The sequence below is a fragment of the Pinus tabuliformis genome, chromosome 1_2, assembly GCF_031772625.1.
Source record: "Pinus tabuliformis cultivar Carrire ecotype Pingquan chromosome 1_2, CPIR1, whole genome shotgun sequence".
NCBI classification, from domain to species: Eukaryota; Viridiplantae; Streptophyta; class Pinopsida; order Pinales; family Pinaceae; genus Pinus; species Pinus tabuliformis.
In genome coordinates, this window is record NC_142298.1 from 1,281,648,700 (window position 1) to 1,281,663,016 (window position 14,317).

General features: G+C 39.1%; 1 protein-coding gene across 1 annotated transcript in view; it reads right to left on the reverse strand.

Moving 5' to 3' along the window:
• LOC149210907 (putative disease resistance protein At1g59620) overlaps window positions 1–14,317 on the reverse strand; it is a 35,726-nt gene that overhangs the window by 14,546 nt on the left and 6,863 nt on the right. The window contains exon 2 of the mRNA XM_089399140.1: window positions 13,201–14,259. Coding sequence (XP_089255266.1) covers window positions 13,201–14,259 — 1,059 coding nt within the window. The remainder of the gene's footprint in view (window positions 1–13,200; window positions 14,260–14,317) is intronic.

The window sequence follows — 14,317 nt, forward strand, 5'->3', positions numbered from 1 at the left end:
TGTATCTTGCAACATTGTTCAACATATAACTTTACACCTCCATGAATAGGAACCTTCACCGGTTTACTATCCTACATATTAAACCTTTGTAGTATTGTCTCGACATACTTCCTATGGTTTAACCAGAGCTTCTTCTTTTCCCAATCTCATTTAATTTCCATGCCCAAAATTTAGTTTTCAGCACCATGATCCTTCATGTTGAATTTGGAGGAAAATTGGGTCTTCAAATCTTAGATAATTTCTTTGTCATTTCCAATCAGAAACATATCATCCACATAGAAGACCAAATAAATAACATGGTCACCAATTAATTTAAAATACACATAGTGATTCTCTTTGCTTCTGGTGAAGCCAAGTCCCTGCATAAATGTATCAAATTTCTAATACCACATCCTTCGTGATTGTTTTAACCCATTCAAAGACTTTTTTAACCTATATACTAGTTCTTTCTTTCCCTTCACTGCAAAGCCTTCAAGTTTCTTCATGTAGATCTCTTCTTCCAGATCTCTATGAATAAATGTTGTCTTCACATCCATCTGTTCTACCTCAAAATCAAAAGAAACAACAATAGATAAAACTAATATAACAGAAGCTACCTAGGCAATAAGAGAAAAAATATCACCAAAATCAATTCTTGACACATGGGAATAACCTTTTGCTACCAACCAAGCTTTATATTTCTCCACATTTCCTTCTGCATTCATTTTCTTCTTAAACACCCATTTTCTTCCAATGGGATTCCTTCCAGCTGGTAACTCCACCTAATCCCTAGCCTCATTTTTTTCCAAAGATGCCATTTCACCAACCATGGCCTTTTTTCAGAGTTTTCCTTCGTCTGGATCTATTGTGTCCCTAATAGTTATGTGATCATCATCGGTAATAGATAAAGAAAAAAATGAACAGAAAGAAGATGGATTATACCTTTCTAGATGCCTTATTTCTTGAATTGATCTTCTCAAAGATGGAGTTTGTGGCTCTTCATCTTCTGATTCTTGTTCTTCTCTAGAGTTTGATTCTTCCTCCTTCAACTCAAACTCTATCTTCTCAAGTTCCTTTGATAGGACTTCATGTTTAATAACATCTTTCACCTCTGTAAACACCACATCTCAGTTGTACACAACCTTCCTTGTTCCTAGGTTCCAAATCTTATAACCTTTTAAACCATCCTTATACCCAATAAAGATGCACCATTCAGATTTATTATTCAACTTGGTTCTTTTCTCCTTTGGAACATGTACATATGCATCATAGCCAAATATCCTCAGATGTGAAAGAGAGAGTTTCTTACCAGTCCATACCTCATGTGGATACTTATCCTCCAATGCTAATTAAGGTATATAAACCATAAGCCACATGGTCAACCATGGTCCAATGTCACATTGTGGCAAAGATTGTCTCAATATGAAAATCAACCATGGTCCAACATCCCATTGTGACAAAGATTGACTCAATATTAAAAACAACCATGGTAAACCGTGGTCAACCATCTTTATTTTAGGGTTTATAATATTTATCTTAGGGTTTATATACCTTGGGTTTATAATATTAATCTGTTGAGTTTATTATTCCCCTGGGATTATGATATCAATCCATTGGGTTTGTTAATCTAAGGGTTCATATTGCTAGGGTATAATATTATTCATACGGTTTAAAATATTGGTCATTGGGTTTAATATAAATCCCTTGGGTTTATAATCGTGGTCAACCATGGTCCAACGTCATATTATGACAAATATTTCTCAATAAGAAAATCAACCATGGTCCAATGTCGCATTGTGCCAAAAATTAGCCCCATATGGAAATCAAACAAGGTAACCATGGTAAACCATGGTCCAACATCACATTGTGACAAAGATTGTCTCTACATGAAAATCAACCATGGTCAAACATGATTATTTTAGGATTTATAATATTTATCTTGGGGTTTTATATACCTAGGGTTTATAATATTATTCCCTTGGGTTTAATATTATTTCCTTGGGTTTTTAATATTAATCCCTTAGATTACCCAGATGCGGGTGATCTCCAAGAACATTAATGGTCGTCGGCGATCAGACATGCTAGACGGCGGGTAGCGCACCGTTCAATGCTCACCCAAGGCGAGCGCAAGTAAGCCTGCGAGCTGCATTAAATGGAACCTCTGGCCGAGACTTGGTTGTTGCGAGAAACAGTATGGAGCCTCTCGAACCCTCTGCTTATCCTCCCTCTCTTTGCATTTGTTCGCCTTAGGCCGGGAATTCTTGTTGCAAAACCATCACTAGAAGCTGACGTTGGCTCCTTAGCTGCATTGACCTCAAAGATGGGCACCATTATTCCCACTCCAGGCATTGTCCTATAAACTGGCACCAGAGCCCTCTATCCACAGCCTGCTCTCCTCCCCTACCCCGTGTCCTATTGCTCTGCATACAAATCTCGCTGATATGGTTCGGCACCACATGAGAAGTCGCAGCGGTGGCACCTGCGGTGGCAGCTCTCTCCCTCCTGCTATGCCAAGCCCTATACCGGCCTCTTCTCCTCATTCTCATGAGTTCTTGCCTCCTCCCAGGTCTCCACCCAGAAACTACCCCCCATATGCGCAGTGGTCAGGGTCAAGAGCAGGTCGCACATAATGATATCAGGCTCCACACTGCAATTTCCCCTCTGCTTTCAGGCTCTATCCCTCACTTGACCCAGTTTAGGTTCCAGAGTAGCCTGAACAGGCCCATCATTACAGCAAATGTAACCATAGTTTTCTCTGAGGATAGTGAGCAGAACAGTGCTCAAGCAAGAAATTTGGCTGCGCCCTCTCAAGAGGAGAGAAATCAAGGAGAGGGTCGTGGTTGCAAGGGCGTTAGTCATGGCAGTCTGCATGGGGAAGGTGTTCAAGCTGGCGACATTCCGCATGGAGGTGGCAGAGCAGCAGGAGCTCCAATCAGGATGTAGTTTGCTGGCAGTTTGAGCGGTACCTAGCTTGCTAGTGAGCCTCCAGGTGGCGTGGAGAAGGGCGACGTGGAGGAGAAGGAAGAAGACTGGGACCAGTATGCCTACCCCATCGTCGAGGAGCCACCGGACCAGGTTGACAACAACTGACGCCGCGTGGTATAGGTGGCCACCTAAGCGCTAACTCAGAAGTCTACTGCTAACGGGTTTGGTCTATTCACGTGGTATTTTTGCTGTTTATATGATCGATAAGCAGTTTTGTCATTTTGCTGTAGCTACAGGTGGTCCTGTGCTGAATCCTCCTCTAGTTTTCGTCTTAAACTTGAATACTGGTCTTATGTACGGTTTTCCCTTTGGTCATGGTTTCGGGTTATATGTTTGGTCTCTCGCCATGTCAAACTGGTTTCCCCAAATCTGGGGTAGTTTAGAATTTTATGATGTACTTCAGTGATAACTGTTGAGGCAGGGCCTCGTTGTAAATATTTTTGGTTTTTTAATAGAATTAGCTTTACGAAGAAAAAAAAATATTAATCCCTTAGATTTATTATTACCTTGGGTTTATAATACCTTGGGTTCATATTCCAACGGTATAATATTATTCATAGGGTTTATAATATTGATCCTTGGGTTTAATAAAAATCACTTGGGTTTATAATTATGGTTAACCATGGTCCAACATCAATGATTTTCTCAATAAATAAATAATTGATTAATTAACAATAATTAATATATTTAATTAATTAATTAATATAATGAATTAATTATATATTAATATTAATATTAGTATTCATGTTAATATTAATTATTATTTTTAAATAGAACAGATACTTTGTATTCAAAATCTGGATTTCATGACCAACACCGTTTTACATCAGGATAAAAAACTTGCTTCAAACTTAGCATATGCTTCCATGTCTCATTATACCCTTGAAGCAAATTTCTTTCTCCTAGTAGCTTTATATACAATTAAGAAACACTAAAATAGACCATAGATCCTAAATTACAATCCTAATAACAAAATACATCTACAAAGCATCAAGAAACATTATCCAAGATTGAGTTTCCCCTCGTCCTCACCAATAGAATTGCCTCGATTGCTCAGTCCTGCACTTGAGTTGCCAACACCTCCATCGCTCTGAAGTTTTGCTACAAACACCTTCGACAACCCTGCAATTATCTCTTTGACCTCGATGAACACTATCACTAACTAGCTCTGAATTGGCAGTGAGGAGGTATGTCTCCATATTTACAATTTTTCGCTCCAAGGTCACCTCCATAGCCTCAAACTTTGCATTGATTCTCTTGGTGTTAGCAATTCATTCATTTTCCAACAACTCCACTCGCTGAGTGATGAGGTTGAGACTCCCCATGATTAGCTTGAATAGGAATTCAATGATCCACTTCTAGCGTGCCAACTCCTCCTCATAAGGGTTCCCACCGTGATCTCTTGATGCACTCATTTTAACGCTAAGCCAACTCTCAATGTATTCACCATTGTACACCAAGCCTTTAACTGTGGGCAACATTACTGGGGGTGTTGGTGACTTATATAATCCCCGCTCTCCTGTCACTCCAAACGTTGTTGCTCGTGTGATTAACCATTGGAGGTCCTCAAGCTGAAGTCCCATTAAATATACATTTTTCCCTAGAGATCTAGCAAACCATGTTCATAGGAAATTTGCAACAAAATTCCTCCTCACTATTAATTCTCTACTACTATGTGTGATCCTACAAATTCTCCAAAATGATGGGATCCTCACATCCTCCCCACTCCTCTTTGACATCGTCTTAAAACCATACACTGTGCTTCCCTGGAGGTCTGGAAGATCGCCACGCATCATGCTCATGCTCCACCTATCCATTCATCTGCAACCTCACCTCTACGCCATCCCACCAACATCGGGAGTCCTGCTTTGAGTTATTGACAGTCTTTCTTGCATTAAATCAAGAGATAGGGAAGTATTTTCCGGTCCTCCTATCCAACTCATACCTCTTGAATCCCAATATAACGCCTCAATTTTCCATTTCAACGACACCCGAATTCAATCACCAAAGAACATGAAAAATGAAATGTTGCTCAAATTTACGTATTGGAGGTTTATTTGTTTAAAGATGGGCGAGTTGTTGTCCATAGAATGTCCATTTGAGAACATTCGTATGACCAACATTGAGTCTCCCACTATTTTTATTCTCTTTATTCTTAGGGCTATAACAATATCCAGACCTTTCCACAAGACGAAGAGTTCTTCCACAAGACAAAGAGCTCTGCCTTATTATTGATGGTCATTTCCAATCCCCACGCATATTTGGTCTCCAAATGTTCCTCGGGGCTACAGAGGAGCCCTCTCGCGCCTGCCTCCCCTAATGTTAATTAATTATTAATATAAATATTAACTATAAATAATTATTTATTAATATTAAAATTAATAATAACTTAATAATATATTGTTTATTTATTAATATAATTAATTAATAAAAATTAATTAATGTAAAATAATATTAATTATATTAATATAATAAATATAAATTAATATTAATATTTATTATAATTATTATTTTTGTAATATTATTATTATATATTTTTCAATTGGCATATGAATATTATTATTAATATTATATCTATATCATTAAAGTTTATGTTGTTTTTCAACAACATTTATTAATGTGGTTGTGTTGGTCATATAAGACTTGCATGTTCATATAAGTCTCATATAGTTAATTAAAAAAGAAAAAACTAATTGTAAATAGTTCATCATACAATATAATTTTAATCTTTTTGTTTTCATATTTATTGAAGTGTGTTGATTATTCTGGGTTATCATATATATATTTTTTTTTAAATAAGTACTTTGTAACTTATAATTAGCATTTTCAATTTTTTTTGCAAAGATGTTCCATGACATTCTTCATGAATATTTTGGATTTATTTAATTGTATCCCAATAATTCAATGAATTGGAGATAAAGAGCAATAATTCGATTATGTTTTTTTGTGTTTTAATTATCAATATAGCCATGTTTATTTTGGAATAGGGCTTTCAAAATTTTAATTTAATTATCAATAATTATTAAGTGGATGATAGGGATTTAACCTCCATAAAATATTTTAGAAAAACATATAAACAATTCAATGATGGAGATTTATCTCTAAAGTAGTTATGCTCATTCTACCTTTTTAATTAAATTGCTTAATTAAAAAAATGTTAGGCCAATAAGTACAATATAAAAGGAGTTATGATTTTTATGACATGTGGTATCCATTAGCGATGATATTGGCTTATGATATTGTAACAAAGACTATTTATAGATTAAAAATCTCCATGATAAAATGGGAATAAATTTTCATAATTAAAAATCTTGTTTCATATTTTTTTAATTGTATGTATATTTAACTGATATTAATTTTTTTATGTTATTAATATTAATTTAAAATAAAATTATAATTTAGGTAGTTTTTATGATTGTTTATTTTAACAATGAATACTTATTATATAGATGAATGTCCAACATTAGCTCGTTACTTAATTTATATAAGATATAATATTTTTATAAGATATTTTGTGCATATTTAAGTCTAGTTTTCCCTTTTTATTTCTTCAATATTTTAAAGGATGACATAAATAAATCTCTCTATTTATTTTGATCTGAGAAAGAAATACTCACTTGTTTTGCTTTGGAGGCTAATGTATCAGCCATCAATTTAGATTTGAGTTTAATCATATTGAGAAAAACGTTACGCATTGATATAATCCATTTAGATTTGAGTTTTAATCATATTGAGAAAAAAACCTTACACATTGATATAATGTGTCAAGTGAGGGCAATACCAACAATGTTTTTAAGTATAATAACAGTTCTGTGAAATATAAAAACTCGATCCATGTCGAATTGATAATCCATGATTTTACAATATTTTATGCTACATTTTATGAAGTGGAAAAGAAAAGACTACACCATGTTGAAGGATTTTACAATCTTTTTATCCTACATGACCAGCGAAATTCATGAAATTTTATGAAGTCCACAAGAAAAGACTACACCGTGTTGATGGACAGATTGAGGACATTCAAGATTATTCTGTGCAATTCCGTATAAATTCATTTGTGTAGCATGTACAAAGCATTAAAATATAAATGACATTTTAATCATGCCCTTCACCGCTGAAAGTATCTTCCATGGACTCTGTTCAGTAAAAAAACGTATTATGCCTATTTCAAGTACACAACTGGAATTTCAAAATTATCACAGATTTTGAAAGTGGACAAACTGGAATTTCAACAATTAAGGAGATAGAAGCTGTGTCTTCATAACAACACTAATTAAAAATAGTTACACTGTTGAAATCATAATATGTTTGTAAGAATATAGGAGGGGCATTTCGTCTATTCCTCTGCATCGACCTGTAAAAGCCTGCAAATCATGAACAATAAGCAAGGGCTATTATAAATGATCTCCATGATGCTCACAGAATGCTGGATGACCACAAAATATTTACGGAGGCAGTGAGACGGTAAATACGATTCAGAAATTTATAAAGTAAAATTCGTAACATTGCAACACTAAACATGGTCATAGATTTTCATCCGTACAGTTAATAAATCGATTTCTGGATTTAAGAAAAAGCTGACTGCCAAATATGATCAGTATGCAACCATATTCAAAAAAAGATTACTCGCAACAGCCTCTCTCAGACCATAAAGAACTCGCAACAGCCTCTCTCAGACCATAAAGAACTTGCTGCTCTGCAGTTTCCCTGGTCGAAGTACGAGTTAAAACACTTTCCGTACATGAAAACTTTTAAATACAAGTTTGACCATGTAAAATATAAAATTTAAATAGAAGCATGCTGTAATTATAGAATTTATATCTCTCATTTCCTACTTCAAATATACCTGCTTCACATAACCGTGCAACAAGTGTACCACCATTGAAGTGCATTATCATTTGCTGTTGTCGAGTTGTCAATGTTGGAACTACTACACACCTACATGTAGACTCTTAGTTAGAGCATGTGACTGCATGCAAGATTCCTTTTGCATGTTGGAACTACTACACATCTACATGCGGACTTTTAGTTAGAGCATGAGATTGCATGCAAAATTCCTTTTGCATGATTTACTCCTTGATTTACTCCTTGATTTGCTCCTTCTTTAACTCCGCAACTGACTAGTTATCTCCGGAACTGGTTGTAGGTGTTGAGTCTTCTCATTGATCACCACTATAGTCATTACCTTGGGATCTTCACCCAGTAATGCTATATCATGAGCATTGTAACATAATTTTCAATAGAATCATTCTTTTCTTCTTTCGATTTTCTTTTAGTGCTTTTGCTCTGCAAAGCTGTGTGTTCAACCTTTACTAGCTAGATTCATCTGTGCAGGTTTTCTAACACATTTACATGGTATCAGAGCCCACAGGTTGCTAGATAAAAGGCGCATCAGTACTTTATTTTGCAAGTATTACAGCTTGGAGATCGAAGATTGACAGAAAAATGGAGTTTCCCAAAGCATCGATCCTAACACCGTACAACTATCATGAATGGAAGGATCAAATGGCTCGATACCTTCGTCATAAAGGGTTGTACAGGATTACCATGGCTACAGAAGTGGAACCCACTTCAGCCATAGAGAAATCCAAGTACCTCAACCGTATGGATGAGGCCCACGGATCCATATGCATGTGCATCTCTCCAGAGTTGCAGTTTCATCTATCTGCCTGCAATACTCCCAATGAGATTTGGAAAAAGGTTGAAGAGCTCTACGGGAAACAGGATGAGATGAAAGGACATCTGCTCGAAGTGGAGCTGCTATCATTGGATCCACGGAACTATGACAGAATTCAAGATTTCTTCACCAAATATAATGATTTATTGCTGCAACTCAAGGGTTGTGGAATTGACAAATCCAAGGAGGAGAGTCGCCAAGTTCTCTCTATTATGTCAAAGCTCGGACCGGAATACTCCGTCTTTGTGTCTACATTTCATTCAGTAAGGCTCGCAACAGGTAAATCCTACACTATGCCTTCTCTCAAAGAATTTATGGAGTCTCTTATTTTTGAGCAAGATAAACTCATTGGCATGGGGAAAATCAAACCTCCAAAAGCACATGCACTTGCTGTGCATGATGGCAGCCACAATAAAATTCACAGATCTGATTCAAATCAGAAAAATCAGCAGCAGAAAGACAAAGGAAAAGCACATTCCCATCCAAAGAAGGAAGGGTACACCAAGCCCTTCAATGACTCCTCCGGCTCGAGAAATGAGAAAGGGAAGAAAGGAAACAGATGCACCTACTGTCAAAGAGGATTCCATCCAGAATCCTCTTGCATGAAGAAACAAATTGACCAAATGGCAGAAATCCTTCAGAAGCATAACCTTGGGGACCACATCCCTCAGGGCGCCAAGAAGAAAACTGAGGATCCGCCACACGGAAAAGGTAACAATTTTCATGCTTTAGTTGCAATTAATTCTTCTCCTGATGCATGGATTATAGATTCTGGTGCATCACATCATATGGCTGCTGCAAAGGAAGTATATTCCTCTTTGGATGCATGCAAAGGACCTCCCATCCTCATGGGAGATGACTCACCTATTGAGGTCACCGGAAAAGGTAGAGTGGAACTTTTACACGGAAGCTTTGAAGATGTGCTTCATGTTCCAAAACTTTCGGAAAACCTGCTTTCAGTTTATCAGATCACTCATTCCGGCACCGGAAAGAGAGTGGAATTCACTCCAGATGCAGTGAACATATATGATCTACATAGCAATGCCAAAATTGCAACTGGTGAGGTAAACAATGGAGCGAGACTGTATACATTTTCTGAATTTATTGAATCTGAATCCTCCTTATTGCTTACACATGCTGATGATAGTAGTAGGCTTTGGCACGAGAGGTTTGGTCACTTAAATTACAGGTATATGCAGCAGCTAAGCAAGAATGAGATGGTGGAAGGCTTGCCAAATATCAGTTTCTCCAAAGGAGTTTGTGAAGGGTGTGTTCTTGGCAAACATCCCAGAGAAAAGTTTGACACCGGCAAGACTCACAGAGCATCCTCTCCTCTAGATCTGATCCATAGTGATCTCATGGGGCCTTTTCCTCATCCTTCCATCAACAAAGCAAGGTATGTGCTTACATTTATTGATGATTTCTCACGGTATACTTGGGTGTATCTTCTCAGGAACAAATCTGAAGTTTTTGAGCACTTTGAAGATTTCAAAGCACTAGTTGAGACACAGTCAGAGAGAAAGATCAAAGCCCTCCGTACAGACAATGGGGGGGAATATGTTAACACAGCACTTCAGAATCTTTGCCTTCAGTCCGGCATACAGTTGCAGTATACAGTTCCATACACTCCGCAGCAGAATGGAGTTGCTGAGAGAAAGAATCGATCTCTCAAAGAGATGGCTTCCTGCATGTTGCATGCCAAGTCACTACCTCATAAACTTTGGGCTGAAGCACTTAATTGTGCTAACTACATCCAGAACAGATCTCCTCATAGGTCTGTCAAGGACCAGACCCCCTTTGAGGCTTGGAGCGGCACTAAACCAGAGGTCACTCACCTCCGTGTTTTCGGCTCTCGAGCATGGGCCCGGATCCCCTCTGAAAAGAGGAAAGCTCTTGATCCACAGAGCATTGAGTGCATCTTTGTTGGATACCCTGATGGTGTGAAGGGATATCGACTATTGATACCCTCTACGGACAAGCTCATCATTGAGCGAAGTGTCAAATTTGAGGAAAGTCTCTCGCATGCACCTCAAGCGCCGCATGCAGACACTTTTTATCTACCTCATGTCCGAGATGATGACTCAGTGCATTCAGATGCAGATACAGATCATGCAGATGCCGAGGAAGAGCATGCAGATGCAAAGACAGAGTCTTCAGATACAAATCTAGTGCATGCAAATGATGATCCACATCCAAGCCCAGATCGGGCTTCCAGTAGTGAATCATATTCCCCTGTTATAAATCAGAGAACAAGGAGCTTACGTGAGATATATGCACAAGACCAACCAGCTGCTAGAAATGGTCTTGTGGGGGATAATTCTGATATGCAGAGGACTAGCTCAGAGTTTATTGAGCCTCCTCTTGTCCTCACTGCCACTGAACCATCGCCCTCCTGGCATTGTCATTTGGTTCAGTCTTCTGATCCACAGTCTTATGCTGAGGCTGCTGGGCATCCATCTTGGGAGTCCGCCATGGAGGAGGAGTATAACTCCCTCCTTGAGAACCAGACTTGGGATCTGGTCCCCCTTCCTTCAGGAAGGAAACTTGTCCGATGCAAATGGGTCTACAGGACCAAGAGTGCTGCAGATGGGCAAATCACCAGACGGAAAGCAAGGCTAGTAGCCAAAGGCTTCCAACAAGTGCATGGCATTGATTATGACGAGACCTTTGCTCCAGTAGCAAAGATGGATTCCATACGCCTTACACTTGCCATTGCGGCTGCCCAGCGGTGGGAAGTACATCAGATGGATGTGAAGAATGCCTTTCTTCACGGAGACCTATCTGAGGAGATCTACATGGAGCAGCCACATGGTTTCATTCAAGATTCATCTTTGGTCTGCAGACTGAAGAAATCTCTCTACGGCCTTAAGCAAGCCCCGAGAGCTTGGTACGCGAAGATGGATTCTTTTCTCTTATCACAAAACTTTGAAAGATGTAAGTCTGATCCGAATGTTTACATGCTTAGGACACAAAATTCTCTTCTTATCTTAGTTTTGTATGTAGATGATCTCCTAATCACTGGCAGCTCAGCTTCAGCCATTGCTACAGTCAAGAGGGCCTTGCATGATAGGTTCTTGATGACGGACATGGGTCCATTACACTTCTTTCTTGGTCTTGAGATCAGCCAGAATGCCACAGGCATCAAACTCTCTCAGACTAAGTATGCACGGGATCTCCTCGAGAGATTTCGCATGACTGACTGCAAGCCAGCACCGACTCCTTTTCTGTCTGGGGTCCGCCTTGAGGATGGAGGTGACACTCCATTAGTTGACAGCACTCTCTACCGACAGCTAGTGGGGAGCTTATTGTACCTCACCCACTCCAGACCAGATCTCTCATATGCAGTAGGGGCAGTTTCCAGATACATGCAGGAGCCGCATGAGCTACACTGGAATGCTGCCAAGCGCATCCTCCGATATGTGCAGGGCACCATCACCTTCGGGATTCACTATGCAGCAGGCACTTCATTGAATCTCCTTGGCTTCACAGATTCTGATTGGGCGGGAGACAGCATTGATCGCAAGTCCACCTCCGGATATTCACTCAGTCTAGGATCTGGCCCTATCTGTTGGTCGAGCAAGAAGCAGGCTGCTATTGCTCTCTCTTCAGCTGAGGCTGAGTACCGAGGAGTAGTCAACATCACCATTCAGGCTCTGTGGCTACAACACTTCCTCACTGAGTTGGGCGTCCAGTTCCACCAGCCCATTGTCATCTGGTGTGACAATCAGAGCACTCTCAAATTTTGCAGGGATCCAGTACAGCGGCAGCGGACGAAGCACATAGAGATCCATATGCACTACATCAGAGACTTAGTACATGATCGGGTCATTGATCTGTAGTTCTGTCCTTCAGCAGAACAGACTGCAGACATCTTCACCAAGACATTCACTGAGCAGAAGTTCCGCTCTTTGCGTGATCGTCTTGGAGTGAAGGACACGGTTGCTTAGCAACAATATTTTTCTTCCTCTTTTCTTTTGATTACATTGTATTTTGAGGGGGGGTTTTTCCCATGAGGTTTTCCCTCTTTCCTCAATTTTAGTACAAGTTGCATTGTATTTTGGGTGACCTTTTGCCTTAGTTGCCAGGGCCCATTTTCTATTTTTCCCATAGTGGTGTTCAGGGGGGGTGTTGGAACTACTACACACCTACATGTAGACTCTTAGTTAGAGCATGTGACTGCATGCAAGATTCCTTTTGCATGTTGGAACTACTACACATCTACATGTGGACTTTTAGTTAGAGCATGAGATTGCATGCAAAATTCCTTTTGCATGATTTACTCCTTGATTTACTCCTTGATTTGCTCCTTCTTTAACTCCGCAACTGACTAGTTATCTCCGGAACTGGTTGTAGGTGTTGAGTCTTCTCATTGATCACCACTATAGTCATTACCTTGGGATCTTCACCCAGTAATGCTATATCATGAGCATTGTAACATAATTTTCAATAGAATCATTCTTTTCTTCTTTCGATTTTCTTTTAGTGCTTTTGCTCTGCAAAGCTGTGTGTTCAACCTTTACTAGCTAGATTCATCTGTGCAGGTTTTCTAACACATTTACAGTCAATTCCATCAACTGTAGTTGAGTTGTCAATTCCATCAATTGTAGTTTGATCATATCGGGACACTTTGGGCTTAATGCCTCTCTTTTTCAAAGTTCGTAGCCATTCACCTTCCCAAAGGTCTCGGTCACCTTTATTCCTCAGTATCTCTACTTCTTTGAGACTCTTGAGGCGCTCCAATCCTTGGGCTATATTTCTCAATTTGTGACACCATCTGAGTCGGAAATACTTTAACATTGGCATTGCTGTATCCTGCAACGACGGAAACTTTTCCAAACAGCTAAAACTGTCTACCATGAGCTCTTCCAGCTTTGGAAACGCCGTGCATTCTCCAAATTCCACTGGAAACTCAATGCAATTGTCATTTTGTGACAAATGCAACTTTTTCAGATTGGGGATGAACGCTAGTCTTTTATATACACTGCCTATGGAATCATCTTTTTGTAAATCAAGCTCCGTGAGGTTAGGAAGCTCAAATATCCAACTTGGGATCACACATTTACGTAAGCAAACTACTTGAAGGCGATCCATGTCTCCCATGTCACTCGGAAGATTGAGGTGACTTGAACCGTTGTTTATCACGGAGAGGCTCTGCATCTTTTTCATTTCCCCAAAAGTTCCCTCCTCTGGTTGAGCAATATTTTCTGGTTGAGCAATATTTTCTGAAGGACGACCCATTTCTAATGCAAGGTGTTGCAAATTAATCAATCCTTTGAGATCGCTCAGCTGCAAAGCTTTGGCGTCGTTACGAGCACCAGATAGAGTACCTTTGAGTGTCTGCAGATGGCTCAACTTCGATATTCCCTTAGGCAGCCACTTCAATTTTCCGCAACCCTCCATATTCAGATATAGCATATGCTTGTTCCTACTTATCCCTGAATGCAGATTTTTTAGATCGGAACAATGACTAACATTCAGATACTGAAGGCGCACCAGACCACTCAAGCACTCTGGCATGTCCAAGAGGGCTGTGTTCGACAAATTCAAAAACTTCAGATGTTTTAATTTACCAATGGATTTGGGCAATGTACTGAGGGCAGTGGAGCTTAAATCTAGCACTGTTATGTTGGAGATCAGATGCACAACAAACATAAAAACATATACACAGCCATAAAA